The 20,295-nt window shown below is 37.5% G+C and overlaps 1 protein-coding gene and 1 long non-coding RNA gene across 2 annotated transcripts in view; one reads left to right on the forward strand and one right to left on the reverse strand.

The window, feature by feature from the left end:
- Positions 1-20,295, reverse strand: part of ESR2 (estrogen receptor 2) — a 75,785-nt gene that overhangs the window by 45,676 nt on the left and 9,814 nt on the right. Inside the window, exons 2-5 of the mRNA XM_007432429.3 lie at positions 15,188-15,232; positions 9,038-9,531; positions 4,573-4,748; positions 1,456-1,572 (exon numbers count right to left, since the gene is read on the reverse strand). Of these exons, the coding sequence (XP_007432491.1) occupies positions 1,456-1,572; positions 4,573-4,748; positions 9,038-9,471 (727 nt within the window). The 5' untranslated portion in view covers positions 9,472-9,531; positions 15,188-15,232. The remainder of the gene's footprint in view (positions 1-1,455; positions 1,573-4,572; positions 4,749-9,037; positions 9,532-15,187; positions 15,233-20,295) is intronic.
- Positions 2,037-20,291, forward strand: LOC148214686 (uncharacterized). The gene is made up of 3 exons (XR_015797668.1): positions 2,037-2,114; positions 17,845-17,983; positions 18,865-20,291. It is a non-coding gene; the product is annotated as an uncharacterized LOC148214686 (long non-coding RNA).

A 20,295-nucleotide genomic window follows, 5' to 3' on the forward strand; every position in this document is an offset into this window, starting at 1 on the left:
CTCTGCAGCAGTTCTTAATGCTCAGCACATAAAATGCCATTAATGTCTGCAGAGGGATTTTTGGATGTTTGGAGATGAAGCTTGTGTGTTAGTCCATTGCTGTCCTAATGGGAAAGTAGAAATGAAAAAAACCAAGCTAAGTGGTACATGCCATAATTTCAGATGACCCTGGGTTAAATCTGTTCTTTTTGGGATTTTGCTTATTTGTTTCTTTTTGTTTTGCAGCTTTTATTGGTGTTTGTATTTAGATGCATTGCTAAACCCTTTTCACTGAATTTTCTGAGACTTACTTCTTAGTAGTCATGGGACATGTTAAAACTAGGGGCTGGTTTAAGAGACTTCACAGAATGACAACATAAAAAGGCAATAAGAAGGTAAGAAAGAAATTCCTTCATTACACCAAGTCTCTGTAAAGGTCAGCACATAACAGAAGATGTGTATCAAATCAGACTTGTTGCGTCAGCCAAAAATTCACAGATTGTAAATTTGTTTACTCCCTAGAATATTTCTCTTACATGTGAATTCAGTAGGGTAATAAAAATGCAATCTAGGCACAATCTGGGCAAAACCACTACCTGAGATCACATAATCTACTGATAGTTGACAAATCAAGGTGACTTTTTAAATTTGCACAGCCAGCTCTCTCCAAGGGACAAGTGGTCTTAGTGTGGACAGTAGGAAAAGAGAGAGCAACATCACTGTACATACAGGTGAGTTGAGTGCTTGCAGCCTAACTCAAATAAGGACACTCAACCCATAGATTATTGCAAAGGAAGAAAAAGTATATTAAAAAAATAAAAGTAAAAGTAGTGGGTGTTTCATTCTGTACAAGTTGATTTGGTGATATTTTATTGGATGATTGGATAACAGTTTCTGAATGGATTTGTTGAAAAACAGCAGAAGCAGAAGACATGAGATTTGAAACACAATAATAATATTTTCAACCCACCTCTCCAAAGTCTCACAGGAAATAGTTTATGGAAGACTTCCATTCTATGCCTCTAACATAGTCTAATCTCATTTTAGTGCTCCCCTAGATGTGTTGGTGCAATTAGAATTTCCTGTCTGAAGGGTTAATAACTAAACTCCCAGGCAATTCTGGATTCTCGTACATCTGGAGGAAAGGAGGTTGGGGAAGTTGCTCCAACATATCAGTCCAAGAGAAGTGCCATGAATGTGGAGGGAATGCCCAGCTGTGAAGTTAATAGTTTAAAGTACTGATGAAAATTTGCTGGGATGAGTCCTCCACCAGGTTTTTTTTCTCCCCCAAAGCAAGCTGAAGCTGGGCTTCAGTAATCAAACAGAGCCTCAGATCCACTCACTACTGCCGTTAATGGAATTTAAGTGTGCATAACTGTGATTCTGAATGAGAGTCTGCATCTGCTTTGGAATTTAAGCAAAATTTTCTATGAGAAATCTTACAAGAGAAAATGCCCAAGGGAGCAAAGAACTTACCACATTTCATCATCCCTACTTCATAGCATTTCCGGAGTCGGCAGGCCTGGCAACTTTTGCGCCTGTTTTTATCTATTGTGCATTGGTTTGTCGCCGGACAAATGTAATCATTGTGCCCTGGAGGAAGGTATTAAAAAAGGTACATTTTAAGAACACTGCTGTAAGTATTAGGTTTAGTCCTTGCTTCTGAGACAAGGTATTTTATTTCTTGAGCTAGCTGCTGGCTCTAGTGTGGGAAACCCATCTGGTTGGACTGTCCTTGGAGAACCCCTGGGCTGTTTTATGATCCGGCAGTCATGTGGAAGGCTTCCAATCCCAAATGAAGGCTGAGATCCTGCAGGCTGAGATGACTGCTCACTGAACAGAGGAAGAGTGACCCTGAAGAGTCACATGTGTCCTTGAGCTAACAAAGAGCATCTTAGCAACACAGAACACAGACAAGCTAAAAAAGTCAAAGCGCTGCCTGGAATGCGTTCTTCCTTTCCTCATTCAGTGCAGATGCATGTTTCATGGGGGCTGTGTGTTCATTAGGGCTGTCTCATTCCATTAATTTACTTAATCAGAGCATTTAGGATTGCAGCTTGCAAAGTGAGAGGATTCAGAATGAACATGTCCTCCGACTAGCAAGCAGCTGGGGAAGGAAGGATCCCATTCTTTTGGTAAGTTTCTCATCCCTGGGCTAGATTTAACCAAAGATTCAGAAGAAAGAGATCAAGGAGAGTCTGGAAAGACAGTTTTCCTATGATTTCTTTCTGTGGAGAAGTAGAGAAATGTCACTTTGTGGAGAAAGTCCATATATTCCCAATCATAGTGAAAATTACTCAAAGCAGATGAATTTTCTTAAAGTTACTTTGACAGGCAGCAGGCTCCCTTTTAAATGGGAAGTCTGTTATGTACATTCCGACTGTACGATAGTGAAAGCAAATTATGGCTGTTCAAAAATGAAGGCAAATGAAAGCAAAATATTTTCGTAGTGACATTTTATCTCAGCCTTTCTCTAAAGGATGTATATGATGTTTGGGGTTGAATGCCTGGACTTAGACCATGAAGTTCTGAATGAAATGCTTGATAAGACATGAAGATCACTAGGAGGCTATGGTCAAATTTTGCTCTCCTAGTTTAGCCTAGGAATTACTGTGAGTATGAGGAAGAGGAAAAACATCATGTAAAAAATGTAATTGGTTAGTAGCAAACAATAAGTTTTACTATTCTATCTCTCCTATCCTTCTAAGGATTGGCATAAAAAATCTCAGAATCAGTTTATGTTAAGAATAAAGAAAGATCCTTATTAGATTTTTATTATAGACTTTGGCTATAAGAATTAGGACTTGATAGGCAGTTAGGACCTAGATGCAAATTACAAGAATGATTCTTTATGTCTTCTTATGGGTGTATCTTACATTACTGAGCCCCAATGACCTAATAAAATATAGCTGTACATAAACTTTATTTTACCTACTTTCCTCACCTTCAGGGTTATAAACTCTTAACAAACACACATCTAAAATCCCCAGGTGATAGAGACAGATTTGGTGGTTACTTGGAGCAAAAAAAAGAGGTAGGAAGGGGAAACTATAAACTACTCCTTCTCCCTTAAAATCACTTGTCAACTCCAAATCTGCTCCCGAAATGGCCTCTTCTTAGGAAATTCAATAGCTTTCTTGCATTATTCAGAGATGTCATTCCAATTAAAAGGCAGCTTAGTCTCTATCAGCTTTATGAAGTGTGCTTCTTGTGCATTTAGTGAAGGGGCTGGTTTGTACTTTGATGCTGATACAAAAAAGAATACAAAAACCCAACCCAATTTATTATGTGTAGAAAAGTCTGTTTTGTAGAACTGCTGAATGCTTTTTGGAAAACACAGTCTGTGTAGAACAGATGTGAACTCAGTCTTTGGCAGTGAAGGCTGATTATAATCAAAGGTCCCCTGGAAAAAAGATAAAAACATTCTCCTGCCAGGTCTCCAACATATGTCATGGCCTTCAAAAGGTTATCTTGTCCAGTTCTAAAGTGTAGGTGACCAAAACATGTCAGGTAAATATTTTGCTTTTCCTGAATTACCTTAACTTGTTGCATCCAACTTCATGCTGTTCTTACAGATCTGAGACTTAATATTCCTACTGCAGCTACTTTGCAGTAAGTCCCATTGAAACAATGGTATTCTCTTAATTATAAACATAGATATTAGAATAAATATGGGGAAAGAACTTGGCCTTGGGCTGAAACAACGTACATAAATATTTTTGAAATGAGCAAAAAACCGAGTAAACTTACATAGAATTAAGCTGTGGGAGTTTTCGTAATTGCCACTGAAAATGGGACTTTGATTTTTAATTAGTAGATTTCATCAACTAGCCAACATTAGTTGATATATTGGAGGGAGGCAATGAATCCAATTTTAATGGTGGATCTAAGATTGAAGAACACCTGGTACCTTTTTAACCCATGTTTTGAGTCGACTGTTTTAATATAATTGGGAATGAAAAGGAAATCTTAAACAGAATATGCAAGAAAATGCTGTATGCGTCTACTTAGGATCCATAGGGGTAAGGTTAAATGTAATCCTTTTTGCAAACCTTCTTGAGCACAAATTATCAATTCCCAGCCACAATTTACGACAAGTCTATAAACAGAACATTTGAGGGGGACCATGGGGCACTGCCCCAAAGCTATCAAACAGTTCAATTTTCCAATATAAAAATGTCCTTCCATAATTCCACCAACTCAGTGAATGTTGGGACAATGAAAAGTGAAGAAGTGAAGATATTTCAGTGATGAAAAAACAGAAATCTTATGAAATGTTACTAATAACAAGAAGAAATACAATGATTAATAATTAATGCTAAACTATTAGTAATTATCCATGATAATTCAATGTATCATGCATATTTACTAAAACTCTTCTAAAACCCCTATTATAAGCATGCAGATGATATAATATTTTAGTTGTTTGCTTGCTTGGCTGGTGGTAGAGAGTATCAGCTTGTGTATTCTCCCTCTCTAAGCCACTGGTGGAGCAGACAACCCTGGTTGCGCTATGCAATTTGGCTTTATGTTCTAACAAGAATCATTGCATTCAGATGAATTGGTCTCTCCAGGATGTCCTGTTTTCCCTACCTTGGATGCTTCTTTTGAAGAATGCTTTACAGCCTTCACATGACCAAACACCATAGTGATAGCCAGACGCATAATCGCTACACACAGCACAGAAATGTGCATCTCTTTTTGAACCAGGACTATTTGTGGTGGGACTGGTACAGTCACTGCTGCTGTTTTTTCTTTTCAGGGTGTCTCTGGTGGCACAAAAGGAGAAAATCTGTCACCAAACAATGCAAAGGAATGTGTATTTTGCCTCAACAATATTCATCATTTTTTAAATCATCCACACAAGGTTTTATTGCAGAGTGGGAAGCGCAATAAAAGAAAGGCTGATATTCCAGAAACGTGCAAGGACTAGAGTCATATTAATGTAATGGTTATTCTTCAAAATCCAGCTGGAGTTTGCAAGCGTTAGCTATTAGATTATGCAATATGCAGTACTAAACTCGAGTATTGGACAAGGGTTAGGTATGTTAAGTCAGTTGTTGTGCTGGATTACAACTACCACATTCTTCAGCCAATCATCTAAGCAGGTTCTAATTGGGGCTGGTGAGTATAATAATTAGCAAAGCGATTAAGCAGAATGAAGATTGCACAGTTAAGAGTTTATAGTATACTTGCTTAGTTACTTGTGCCACGTTGTTAGGCTGAGCGAAGCAGCTCCTTAGGTAGCAAAAATGAATGCCATAAAAGAGCATTAATTGCTAGATATTTCATGTATTATTCATTTTCTTTCATTCATTCACTCACTTTTATTCATTGCTATCTCATTTCTCATTCTATTTTTATTGCCAGGGCCAGGAAGAGGTGCTTCTGAGATTTTCAGCCTCATGTGTCAAAAAATTTTGGCTGGTCTTGAATACCAATTTGGGATTTTGATTTGGGAGGAAGGGAGGGTGATGCCACTTGCTGCTCTGCCTTACCTCGGGCTGTCGTGGCTAGGGGCCACATTTCTCCCATACAGAGCAAGAAGTAAGCTTTGGTCCACCAGATCAGAAATCTGACAGCTGCAAGAACTTTTTTAAAGACTAAAACACATATTTTGTTCCTTTTTTAGGTCTGAAACTAACTGCAAGGCTGTCCACAGGGGGAAAGGGAGTAAAAAAAAAAAAAAATCAAGATGGCAGAAAAGAGGATTCAGCTGTGTGATCAAAACCTTCAAGGTTTCGTCACACAGCTGAATCCTCTATCTCAGTGTTTCTCAAACTTAGCAACTTTAAGATGTGTGGCTGGGGAATTCTGGGAGTTGAAGTCCATATATCTTAAAGTTGCCAAGTTTGAGAAACACTGCTCTATCTTGACATTTTTTAAACTTACACACAAATCCCAGGACAACCCTGCTTCTATGCACACCTTGCATTGCATATGAATCACAGTCTTTACTTCTGAACCAAACCAAGTGTTCTCTATTCTTTCTTGAGTAAGAGGGGATTTGGTAGCCTTCTCCCTTTCTTGTCAATGATCAGGGACAATGTGCAAGTCCAAAAGGATATGGTGAACAGATGAGCAGAAGAGAAGCCACCATGCTCAGAAGCCACATATAAGCATCCAGGTATCCCCAGGTTTCTGAGTTGTGACAAATGTCTCTGGGTCTCAGAAAGAAGGAGAGGCTTAAGAAGGCATATGTCCTTTTTAAAAAAGATTCTCTCCCAACTCAATCAGAGTTTTATATGTCACATTTGAAAACAAAATCCTTCATTAGGAAAAAAATAAATAAAATAAAATGCCCTATGCTCATTTAATCAAGAAAAGGGAGGAGCCGACTCCATGTAGTTCATATTCTTCCCATCTTTGAACTTTTAATTTAAGTTATAATTCATGAATTTTCAATACCACAATCATTGTTTCCATGGCAATAAATTGATGTCATGAACACAGCATTAAGACGGACCACAAAAATGAAACAGAAGGGGAAGTGCAACTGTGAAAGAGAATGTGTGCAAAGGCAGAACATTTTGAAGATGAGAAATGACTCTTTACACTTACCCTTCAAAAGGAATGGAGGATTTCACTTTTCCATCTCCACTCAAATAAGATATTCTGTGGTTTGTCAAGGAACTAAAAAAATGGCCAGTATAGCTTTCTCCAATCTGTTACTTCCAGATGTGTTAGATTACTATCTCCCATGATATCTGGAGATGACAGCAGTAAGACATCTGGAGGACAGCTTATTGCAGAAGACTGAGACAGACCTGAAGCTGTCTGAGTCCAAACTAGTCCCATCAGCAGTATAAGAATCTCTGTTCTTATTTGATTTTTATTCTACCTTTTCTATATAGAATCCCAAAAGCTAGACACGCTGTTCTTATCCATCATTGTATAGCGTGCTGCAGTCTTGCATGATAGGTTTACAGTGAGAGACAGCATTTAGCCCAAAGTTTTCCTTACTCTCTTCAGGAATGGTTAAAACCATTTTGCTAGTTGAGGCAAAGGAAAAGTTGATGCTCTTCACCCATCTCATATTTATAAGGTGACCAGACTGCCAGTCTTACTTTAATACAGATGATATGCTGGTGTCCTCACCATGCCCAAGGACAGGCCAGTTAAGAAAAGTAGAACATGTTCAGGGTACATACAGTCCTGTCTTCTAATTAAGCAGACTGACAAGAAGAAAGTTCGGAAGGAGCAAAAGTGATTTTTTGCCGGGCAGGGGTGGTGGTGTTTCACTGTGCCTAATGATAGGCCAGCTTTGCTCCCCTTCCTAACCTCACTCAGATATCTCACCATTTATTTCCTAATTGCTACCCAAGGAATCATCCCATCACCACTTTATTAGTTAACTGCTCTTGAATAAGTTGACTATGTGTTGCTTGCAGAAGAAATTTGGTATTATCAGAAAATGTATCATCTTTTGTCCAGTAACTTTAGTTTCTTTCACAGCCACTGCCCTACTAAATTTCTATAATTGGCACATTTTCAACCCTAGATTTCTCTAATACCATTTTAATTTCCATGAAAACAGCATTGCACACCTATTTCCAAGCACAGAGTTATATAATAAAGCTGAATGGTGGGAAATTGAAAATAGATTTGAATTCTTGAGATGCCTGTGATATCAGAAATAGCATGCAAATTATAGGGGTGTTTTGAAGTCAAACTCTTGAGTGCTCCCAGAATAGTTGGAAAAGCCCTCTTTTAAGCTCAAAGCACCTGTTTCAAACTAAAACATGGCCATTTCAAACTTCAAACTTGCCCAGAATGGCTAGAACTCAAAGCTGGGCATTTTAAACTTAAAACCTTTTGAATTCAAAATGTGCTCTGTGCACATCCAGTAAATCAATTAAATAAAACAGAGTTAAATTTGCTACCACAAGATGAAGTAATGGCCACCGATATGGCAGTATTAGAATGGGATTAGATTAATAGAGAATAGAAAAACATCAGTGGCTACTAGCCATGATAGTTATATATTTCCTTCAGCATCAGAGGCACTGCACCTCTGTGTGCCAATTTCTGAGGAAAAGTTTTCTGTAAACAGCCCAGAGTCACTTTTTAATGAGATGGGTGGTAACAAATGTTATATATTAATTAATATAGGATGGTATTGTGTTCATGTCCTATTTGTGTACTTTCCATAGTTTCCAAGTTGGCCACTGTAGGAGCAAAATGCAGGACTGGTTTGAGGTTCTTATATTCCAATTATACTGAGAGTCTATCATATGCTAATTCCACCCATTGCATATAGGAGAACGTGGATGTCCCAGAAAAATAATTCTCCAAGTAGAGAAAAAAAGTAAATTATTTCATAAATATAATCCTTTTTTTCTTAAAAGAAAATATCAGCCTTGTAATCTATTGAGAAATAATCTCATTGAACTCTATTGATAGTTATCAGAACATAGAGGGCAAATACTATGCAGGTAAGATTTTGTATTATCAACAACTCAGTAATATTTTTAAAAATAGTCCTCTTCTGAATATATTTGTTGCCCATCCTTTTCCAAGATTTCTATTCTCTTACATCATTCCCCAAACATCAAGCCAAATGTCTGAAAGTTCAAATTTCATCTTAACCCCAGCTTCCGATATCTAAACCTGTGACTGGACTGTGTTCATATATTCTCATTGAAATAAGAGTTACTTAAGAACAGGGATAGATATTAAGAATTTCTGTCTTTTAATTATTTCAAAGCAAAGAGGTAAAACAGATATTAAATGGGGTATCTCTGATTGGTTGTCCCAACTCTAAAACCAGATTGTGGGTAGAAGAAGGACTAATTTGATCAAACAAGCAATGCTAGGGGAAGAATCCATGCTATTTTCCCCATTTAAATCAGATGGGCCCTTCAAGCTACTATCAGACAGATTCCTAGGAACAGAAAAAGGCTTGTCATCTTTTAGGTATCACTCTGTTTCTTCACTTCATGATCTACATTTACCATAATTATTCAGACATTTCACCTAGGCATCTTGCACTCTATTTCTTGGTCACACTACACTGGAGAGAATATTTGGCACTAGATAGATAATTTTTAAAAATTACCTTTGCATAGGCAAGACATGATCCACAGGTCGTGCTTCACACCATGGGCTTTTTGGTCGCTCTGCATATAAAACTGATGACTGGCAGTGTAATGTCAGAGGAGAGATGTGACCAGGACTGGACCACAACATGCTTGGACTCGCCGCCTGCCTTAGAGTGGCATTTTCTGAATCGCTGAAATTGCCCGGAATGTTATAATTCATCATCGAGGGACTGTAGAAAGCCATGGCAGAGTAGTCATGTCTGTTCTCCATGTAAGAGGACGGAATGTAAATCGGACTATGCTCGACAGTCAGAGCAGCTTGGCTGCAGCTGAATGGGATGGGAGAGCTCTGCTCAGAGATGGCGCTTTTTGCTTCTATTTTACTACATCCAAGATCTTGAATCGGTGGCAAATGAGAACATTCCTTGTGAGACGATGCACAGAGGGACATGCTGGAGTGAGATGGATGCCAAATGTCTCTTTCTTAATCAGTCATCCCCCAAAATTTAATCTGGAAAATAGTAAAACTAAGGCTACAAAAATACTGTTTTAAAAAAAGAAAATCCCTACCCCCCACCCTGCTTCCTGGCTGCATATCTCTGGGGCAAAAATATTAACAGCTGCAGTTTTAGCAGATGGATGAGTACCGAAACAGTCCTGCTCAAACAGAAAAACTGTGGGGACAGAGAGATCCACTGCATGTGGGTGGGAAGGGCAATTCTCTTGAAACCTCCCATTCATCTAAATCAGGGGTGGGTAACCTGAGGCTTCAGGGCCAGGTCTTGAAGAGTCTTCCAAAAACAACTGGCAAAACTCAGCAGCATGGTGTCCCCCCAGTTTGAAGCTGGAAGCTCAAAAAAACCAAAGCATCAATAGCAACATAAGATTAAAAAACAAAAATAGTCCAGCACTCCCAGCCCAAAACTCATTAACAAAAAATAAAAAAATCCTTGCTCTGCCTACATGCACGCATGACATGACCCAGCCCAGTTTAGATCATTGCCCCCTAACCATGTGGCTTTTGTCCTTTAAAAAGAAGCGAGGCTTCCAGGCTTCTAAAGGTTGCTCACCTCCAATCAAAATAATCCAATAAATAGTGACTAATACTGTTTAGCTGGGGGAGGGGACAACTTTCACACTGAGCACCAAAATATGCTATTGCTTGTGTTATGTCACAAAGGAATTCACAGAAGTTCTTCCATGATCCATCCTATGGTCAGTTGAACCATGCTGCACATTTCCAGGACAGAGATACCTTACACTGCCCATGGTCATTTCTGGTCTGGAAAACTACAGGTTAAATTATTGCAATGCTTCTCCAGCCCTTAGGCATTTTGCTACCTGAGATGAAGGGCAAGCTGCCATTTTCACTTCATGTACAAGTTACAAAAGTCAACCCAACTGGCAGTTGAATTGTACTCAAATGCCAATGATGGGACAGTGACCATGATTACACTTGAAAGTAGTAAGTTACTTTAGGTGAAACAGGGCAGACTACTCCCCTAACCTTCCCTAATGGCACCCCTAGATTTTGGCTGGGTTACTTACTGGAACTGCTCAGGAAACATAATTTCACTGGGGGGGTGTTTCTATATCTTTGATCACAGTTCAAAGTGATCATCTTTTAACTCCTGCTTTTAAAGCTCTATACTGTATAATGGAACGAGCAACTCTTTTCTCCTCATGGGACTGAATATTTATTTGTTTGCCTCTGAGAATAACAAAAAGCCTGACAATAATGCCATGATGGTACCAAACTGGGTGGGCCAAGCATTTTTTTACCCTTTTTTAAACTTGTTTTCTGGTGAGATTGTGTTAATATATTGGGGGGGGGGGATTTTAAAATCCTAGTCAAAGACTGCCAATTTGTTGCTACATTTCCATGGCACAATGATTAGGGGTTTGCGGGGGGGCTGCATAGAATCCAACAGGCTGCAGCACTTGACATGGGTTCCTAAGAGAATACCTGCTCATAGAAGAGAATATATATAGCTCAGGGTTGAACTGTGGAGTCTTCCATGGAATATCTTCTGCCTACTACACCATGATCTTCTGGGTTTTTCCTCCAGTAGATGTAAATGTTACCAGAAAATGTTGAGCTTTATATAAGTATTGGTTGATTGCACTGTATATAAATATGTACACTACTTGTTATTCTTCAAAGAGGCATAATAAATCACATAAATAAAATAGTTTTCATATGATTTGGTACCTATCCTGAGAGTACCCCTTCTGAAGTTTAGAATACAAATCTTCTAAAGTAGATCAGAGATCAGCAGGTGGCATAATTGGGCAATAGACCCCAACTGGAAGTAATGCTGGCTTCCTCTTTTCACCACCAACACCAACACCCTCCCCATTCTATTGTTAAAAAAAAAAAAATCTGTTTTTCAGTTCTTGCCTTGTCCATCAACTTTCTTCTTTTTAAATGGCTCTGGGCCCCTTTCCAGGATACCCCTTGGAGTCAGTCCCAGAGGCACTGAGAAGGAAGACAGTGCAGTAAGGTAGCAATACTCTGCTCAGCCAGCAGTGGAAAGGGGTAAGGTCATGCCATTAGAAGGGGAGAACAGAAGTGGTTGTGGCTTAGCACTAAGAGGTGAACAAGTTCTAAGGAGGTAAATTGCCAATTACAGTATTTAAAGCTTCCTAGTCCCTCAGTGGAACACTAGGGAAATAAACAAAAACAATGAAATGTGTGATAGGGCTCTGAGTAGCATAGGTAGTAGTATTCCTCCTCCAACATCCTCACTTGTTGAAGCCTACAAAGTCCTTCATGGCATAGGGCCAGGTTTGTAGGACCACCTGTCTCCAGTCATCTCTGCTTGTCCACAAGTTCTAGCCATATGGACATGCTCCAGATCCCCTCTAGTAAATCATGACATTTAATGGTACTCAGGAAGTATGCCTTCAGTATCATGACACTGACCCTCTGGAACAGCATAACCCCTGAGATTTGGATGGCCCCAACCCTGCTGGCTTTTTGTAAGGCACTGAAGATCTAGTCCTTCCCCTGGGACCAGATCTTGTGTCAAAGTGTTTGATGCGCCTGTCTGGATATTCCTGGTTGTATGTTTTTAAGTTGCTCTGAGTATGTGTTCTTTTAAATTGTTTTTCTTTATTGTTGCTTATTTTATTATTGTTAGCCATCTGTGTGTGTCAAGTGGATGGCCATCTGTGAGAGGATACCATGGAGAGCCAACAGCCACAACAAACCTGGAGTTGGCTTCAGTTTAAACAATAATTAGGACAGCTAAAAGAGCGTCTATCTCAGTGTTGTCCAAACTTGGCCACTTTAAGATGAGTGGACTTCAACTCCCAGAATTCCCCAGCCAGCATGGCTGGCTGGGGAATTCTGGGAGTTGAAGTCCACTCATCTTAAAGTGGCCAGGTTTGGACAACACTGGTCTATCTCATAGTTGCTAAAGACAGACCGTCTTCTTAGTGCAAACTAGCAAAACTCCACTTTGCTACTAGAAAACAGTAGTAGAGCTACTGCAGGCAGAGGCTTATCCTTTTCTGCCATAAGTCTTACATCTCATCTGACCATTCCAACATTAGAGGTAGAACTGTTTCCTTCAGTTTTTAATTCTAACAATTATTCTGGCAAACTGCTGATTCATAAAAATTTGTTGCCAGCATATTTTCTTATATTTCACGCCATCCTCACTTCTATAAGAGGATGTTGCCTCAGCAGGGAGCTAAATCCAATCGACACTTTATACAGACTGAAAAGACTAGAAAGATGATGAGTTCTAAGACACGGAGTCGAATGTTATAAGCTCTTAACATATTTTTTTTCAGTCTTAAACTTTTGCAGAGCTGGGAAGACAGGGGTACCAACAAGAACTCATTCATTAAGAGCATGGTGCTAATTCTGTAGCCTTCTACTGGGACAGCCCTGAATAAGGCATGAACTGCTCAACCCTAACATCACCTACTTCAGTGTTCCTCAACCTTGTCACCTATAAGATGCTGGGGAATTCTGGGAATTGAAATCCACACATCTTAAAGTTGACACGGTTGAGAAACATGGATGTTTCTTCCTGAAACTGATTATCTGGGAATTGTAATTGAACATACCTGGAGGGTATTTAGTTGGAAAGGCTAGCCTATATGATGCTCCTGTAAAATGTGCTAATTTCTGACTAGAATTTCCAGATTGAGATTCTGGTAAAAGGAGAATAATTTTCACTCATTGTGAGTGTTGTAGGAAGTTTTACTTCCTAAACAGAGAAAAAATAGGTTTTCAGTGTGTACAGATACACATACCATGGAAATTTCTCAGGTGGTTTTGCCAGAACCTATCCTTTGGTTGTTTTCTTTCTAGTAGATTAATTTTTAAATCTACATAGAGAAGCCATGAAATAACAGAATAGGCTTTAAATGCACAGAAATCTCTTCCCACTCCTATTTTCTATTAATTTCCAGGCAAAACACCAAAGCAACACATTTAGTTGACCTGTAACAAATAAACTTTGTTCTCTTTGTCCCAGCAAAAACATCTACTGTTCTCCTAATAACTTTGACCCTTAACTCCAACGGAATTAATTACTTTGCAATTTCACAATATCAAAGACATTGATTGTCTTAGTCAACCAGAGAGAAGAAGCCAACAGTTTCTAGTCCAAGGGGTTCTGGCAACTCTAGCATGTGAACTTTTACAGATTACCCTTGTGTTTGCAGAACAACTGAATCTTACACTATAGCTGCAAATCTTATATCAGCATAGCCAAAATATAGTACTGATAAGCTTAATATACGTACCTAATGTGGAAAAAGAACTAAGTGATCTAGTAGGATATTTATCATACTAGTGATTAAATGTTTTGATACATATTGCATTTATTATTTATAGCCCTACAAAGGATCAACCAGATATTTTACCCAAGTATTTTGAATATCAGTTTGGTTTGGTTTGGTTTGGTTTGGTTTAGCTGTGGATGAGATAATTATGGCTGTAGATTTTAATCAAGTTATAGTTCTTTTGTTGGATCATAATACTGTTCCAGCTAAATTTAATTCTCAAATTAGAGAAGGATTACACTTATATGTTACCATTAATTTGATGGCTAGATTGCAAGTTTTAAATCCTTCACAGAGATGATATACCTTTTTTCCCAACTCTAATCAGATTTATTCCCAGCTTGATTATGTTTTATTATCTCAAACCTTAGTTGATCAGATAGATAAATGTAATATAGGCCCTACTGCAACATCTGACCTGACCATGCTCCAGTAACACTATCATTTGTTGTAAGAAAAAGTTGTCCTTTTTTCAAGATGGTATTTTAAAATATCATTATTAAAGAATGATTCACCTTTTATAAAGCAGAGGAAGCAAGACTTTGAAGATCTTTTAAAAATAAACAGACCTGCATACAAGATGAAGCTATGCCAAGCCCTCTAAGCCATAGCTGCCACCTTCTCTTCAACAGGAGCTATGAGTCCAGAAGAATTTCACAAATGTACCTGTTCTGTACAGGAAGCCCAACTCTGTGTAAGATGGAGTGTCCCCACAATCAGATGGGGATCAAGTTTGACCCTGAGCCTGTCCCTACCATCCAGCCCCCAGCAGCCTCCAGTAAGGGCTATTGCAACCCAGGTTGCTGGCTATTTGTGATACTGACAATATTGATATAAATAGATGGTTTAAAATCCTAATAAATATTATAAATGTTGTAAAGATGAATATTACCGATATATGTATTTAGAAGGATTCCTCCGCCAACAGCTTTAAGGCATTTCAAGTATTTAACTTCTCCTGTGTCATCACTAAGGACAAATCCCATCGACAACAAAGTCTGTAAAATTACTTCTTTTCCAGGAACAATTTGGAGAAATTGTCCAATCAGTTTCTCAGCCTACAAATCTGATAAAGAATTTCATAAGGCCAACTGTGCCCACTCTTGTCAAATCATTGAAATTTGTCCAGGAAACATGGTACAGTTAATCAACCATTGGGATACAACTGATGAGAGAGAGCTCCCGCCTCTCCATCTTTCTTGAATCAACCTACCCAGAGATATTTGTTGGCTAAGTTGGCAGAAATTCTAGGAACTATAATTCCAATATAGCTGAATGACACTAGATTGCAGGAAGCTGTTCAAAAACATGAGCCTGGATTGTTCCCCAAATCAGAGTCATCCCATTAAAAGTGTTTAGCTTACCTGGACAGCATCTTCTGAGAACAAAGTATACCTTAAAATAGATTTCTAAAACAAAAGAAAATACAATTGTTAATCAACATACGTGCCTGTAAATTAAATCTAATTATATGTTAGTACCATAATTCTTTTCTCCCTATTTATCTGTCTTCATTTCTTTTCCCAGCACTTCTCTGTGCCATATTCTGGGGGCAAATGCTTACTTTCTCATTTTTTAAAGAAATAATGTGCATAGATAGATGAGAGAGAGAGACAGAGACAGAGAGACAGAAAGACAGATACACAGATAGACCATGAAAACTGGAGAACAAATATGTAGCTGCCTCCCATTACTGTTGTTTATTTTTTCAGTTAAGGACACATTGACCCAATCCAGATTAACCACAAAAACAGCAAAATTCCACTTTGATATAACTAAGCCTACAACCAGCAGATAATGATCTTAACCATGCCATGAGATATACATTTAATAAAATAAATAGTAGAAAAGTATGTTTGGTCTTACTTCAGCTGGACCTCCTACTGAATGATTGATCATGTGCTGTCAAGTCAGTGTCAACCTTTAGTGACTATATAGATAGACCTTCTCCAGAATAATAGTTTAGTTTTCCAATAATGCACCCAATGCTAATATAATTGAATCCATACCCTTTGCTGCTGGTCCTCCTCTTCACTTTCCTTCTACCTTTCCCAGCATTATAGGCTTCTCAAGAGAGCTAGATCTTCATACAATGTGTCCAAAATATGATAATTTAAGTCTAGTTATTTGTGCTTTGAATGAGAACCCTGGATTGATTTATTCTGTAATCCATTTGTTTGTTTTCATGGCTATCCATGATATCCTCAACAGTCTTCTCCAACACCTGGATATCTTTTCCAAAGCTTCAGTACTAGCCTACTATGTACTAATCTGAGCATAGTTCTTGACTGCTGGTTCCTTTACTGTTGATCTTAAAAGGCAGAAGCTATCCATCACTTCAATATCTTGATTGTCAACTCTAAGGTTGGTTGCTATATCTATTATTAGCTTGGTCTTCTTTATATTTAATCATAGCCCCATTTTTTCACTATGCACCTTGATTTTCATCACTAGAGCTTCCAGCTCATTTGCATTTTCAACTATCAGAATAGTAGTGAATGAGCATTTACAAAACCATGCTCCATATATATTCAGCATATAGATTGAATAAATAAAAAGGTATACAGCCAGTTTGGTGTAGTGGTTAAGACACCAGGCTAAAAACTGGGAGGCTATGAATGGTAGTCCTGCCTTAGGCACGAAGCCAGCTGGGTGACTTTGGGCTAGTCACTTTCTCTCAGCTCTAGGAAGAAGGCCATGGCAAACCACTTCTGAAAATCTTGCCAAGAAAACTGCAGGGATTAGTCCAGGCAGTCACAGGAGTCAACACTGACTTGAAGGCACCAAAAAAAGAAAAAAAGAACAGCTTTTTCTTACTCTTTTGCTGACCTAGGGCTAGTCTGTTTTGCCATGTTCTGTGTGGATTGTGGCTTCCTGTCCTATATACAAGTTGTACATGAGGAAAATGAGATATTATGGAATTCCCATTTTCCTAAGGACATTCCACAGCTTGTCATGGTCAACACGTTCAAAGGCCTTTCTATAATCAATGAAGCGCTTATTGACCCTTTTGGGTATTCTTTGGTTTTTCTTTGGGTATTCTTTCTCAGTTATCCAGCATGTGTTAGTATCTCTTGGTCTCCAACTTTTTCTAAAACCAGCATGGACAACTGGCATCTCATTTTCCACGTAGACCTCTAATCTGTGTTGAATGATCCTAACCATTATTTTGAGAGCATGTGAAATTAAGGATTTTGTATGATATCTTGCACAGTCTATTAAGTCTCCTTTCTTTGGTTTTGGTTTTGGTTTTGGTATTAGTATGTAGACTCACCTCTTCCAATCTGTTGGCTACTGTACTGTTGTCCATATTTACTAGCAAGGTTAGTTTACTGGTTCTTCTTCTATTGCTTGGTGTATTTCCATAGATATTCTATCAGCCTTCTGTAGTCGTCTGACATGGTAATGACCAGAGTGCTGATTTAACTTCATTTGCTAGTAAAAGAAGTTCTTGTAAATGGGAAATATCCTCTGAGGTATCTTGGATGTTGATATCTCTACTGTACAAAATTTCAGTACTTCCATCTTCCCTCAGAATGTTTCCATCTTTGTTTGATCTTCTTTGAATCATTTACTATCTGTCCATTGACTCCTTTAGTTTACTTATTCTAATTTGGAATCGTCTTCTGACTTTGGAGTTTGGGAAAAAGTTCTTTGTTTTTCCTTGTTTGTTTTCCATCTTTGATGTTTTTACAGATGTTGCTGTAATACTGCTTTTTGTCTCTGAGATTCTTTATAACATTTCTTCTTGACATCTTTGTCTTTCTTGGCTTTGCCTTCTCTTCTTGGCAATTTTCACCATCTGTTCTAATATCCAGTTTGCTTTCTTCTGTTTCTTGATCTTCAGCAGTCACTTTTCATATTCATCCTTAATTTCTTTAAATTCATTCCATAATTCCTCTGGTTCCCTATCCATGAGGTTCAGGACCTCCAAGCAATTCAGAATGTTTTTCTTGAAAATGATAAATATATGCTCAAGATCATATTGTGGAAACTGATTGGCTTTGTTTTTCTCCTTTAGCTTTACTTGGAATTTGCACATGAGCAAGCTTGAGATCTGTTCTTGGCCATGTCTTTGCTGTTACAGTTGAAGTCTTTTACCTCTTTATACCAATAATTAGGAAGTTTGATTCCTGTGTACTCCATCTGGTGATATCCATGTAAGTATATATGCATTGTTTTGGTTGTTTGAAGACTGTGTTAGCAATGAAGAAATCATGGATTGGTAAAAACGGATAAGTCATTCTGCTTAATTTCCTATGGCTAGTTGCATTTCCTCCTTACTATTTTCAACTTTGGCATTCCGGTCTCCAACCACAAACAGCAAATCTTGCTTGCACGTTCTGTCAATTTCAGATTGAACTTGACCATAAAACTCATCACTCTCCTCTTACTATCTAAGACCTCAAGTAGAATCTTCCCCGATGTTACCACAAATCTTACATTACATATATAGCACATAAACTGTTGTAATCCATTCCTTTCCTGACCATTCAACAATGTTTAATTCAGTTTAGTTAATTTTTCTTTTCATATTAGCCATATTAGCCATATAAATCCAAAAATTGCAATGTATAAAAGAAGGGTGCATGTTATAGCTTATGGAACAACCACATTTAATTGTACTGTAATTATAGCAGTTGTGGATGGTATAAGTTCACAAGATGAAATTTGTATGATTTAGATAATACTAAAGCATAAGCTGCTGAGTGACTTGGACAATATTTCTCAACTTCTATTGACTAACAAAAAGAAATCAATATTTTAATTTCTTAACAACAATACTTGTTTTTATCAGCTTTATTGATTTACTGATGTGTTATACTTGCCATAGTTTTATTACACTTAAAAAGAGTCTCATTAATTTGAATATACTGTCTCTATTTATAGGTAAATACAGTCAATCCATTTATGAAAGAAGAAAAATATGAAAATAGAATAGAGGTTTATGCTGAACAAAGATATTTTTCAATTGCCTAAATCTGCATTCATAGACACTTTAAAAAGATAACCTTTGCTAAATATTCATATATAAATACAGTTGGATGCAAGAAGAAGAAGAAGAAGAAGAAGAAGAAGAAGAAGAAGAAGAAGAAGAAGAAGAAGCAGCAGCAGCAGCAGCAGCAGCAGCAGCAGCAGCAGCTATGAAAAAGGGAGCAAAATCCTTCGACAATACATTGAAAGCCTTCGACAATACATTGGAGCAAAATCTGTTTAACGGTAAAGAAACAACAGTGATGGAAAACATCCGTGGCTGTTTCAGTACATTTTTTTTTTTAAACAGTTAATTAAAATACACAACAAATAGGAACTTGGATGTAGAACTAACTTAGAAACAAAAGTTAAGGGAGAAATTGGTTAAGCAAATTTTTTTAGATCTAGAATCCCTATATCAAGAAAGTTAATGAATATGCTAAATATTATAACCTATATTTTAGGGAGCTACAATAGAAGGAAGAATCACCAAAATCGGGGTAGAAAATTGTCAATTTAATTTTGAGTGATATCCCCTTTACATTGCAGTACTATGAGATACATTACACAGTGTTCGGTAGGCTTCCAATCACTGGAAATATTTTTTTAGTAAGAGAGTAAGATTGCCAGAGAAAGACAGATAAATGTCCATTCCATGAGCTTGCCAGACACTCAGAAAATATTTGATTTCACTCTTTTTTTTAAAAAAAAGCAATTAACTATATTACTTTCTTAAGGTGCAATTTACCATTAATAAAAGCAGAAGTTTTAGAATGAATATAAAACCATTCCATAACTAAAAATATATTGAGTTCAGTAAGTTCTCATAAGAAAAGCAAGGTAAAGACACAAATTTAATTAAAATAAAAGAACAATAAATATCCAAAATAAGGTTTCATGAAATATCCTGTCCACAAACTTCGAAAGTGGATTTCTATATTATTTTTATGGTGCTATTCTGTGTTTCTAACTATTCTGTTTTGTTCTCCCATTGCCAAGATGCCAGATATTCTGCAGATCAAATACAGGACTGATGCAGATGTCATGGCCAGAGAGACACATAGATGAATAAGTAAACTAACTGAGCTAAACGCAAAATACATCCATACACAAACAGGAAAATGATGGTGCCTGAAAGAATAATCTGGAAAATCTATTTTAAGGCCTTTTACCTTCATAATAATATGTTGGTTGTTCCTAAATAAAGTAGAAAAATGTTTTTAAAAGACAAGTGAACAAAAATTATATTTGTTACAGGGAAATTGAATTTTGCAGACGTTTCACAGATAATGTGAACACTCTGTAAATCCAAAACAGAATGAAGGAATATTTGTTTAGTTGCTGTCCATTAGCATTTCAATTGAGCCAAAGCATGTGAAATTGATGCATAATTCACATAATCTTATTGATGTTTCCTTTTTTCTTCTGTTGCCTTCATGTGTCTATTCCAGATTGTAAACTCCTCATCATGTTATTTGTATACTGTTATTTGTATACT

This window comes from Python bivittatus, unplaced genomic scaffold, assembly GCF_059951505.1.
Source record: "Python bivittatus isolate LINGU-HERP-01145 unplaced genomic scaffold, Pbiv_v1 ctg000580_np1212, whole genome shotgun sequence".
NCBI classification, from domain to species: Eukaryota; Metazoa; Chordata; class Lepidosauria; order Squamata; family Pythonidae; genus Python; species Python bivittatus.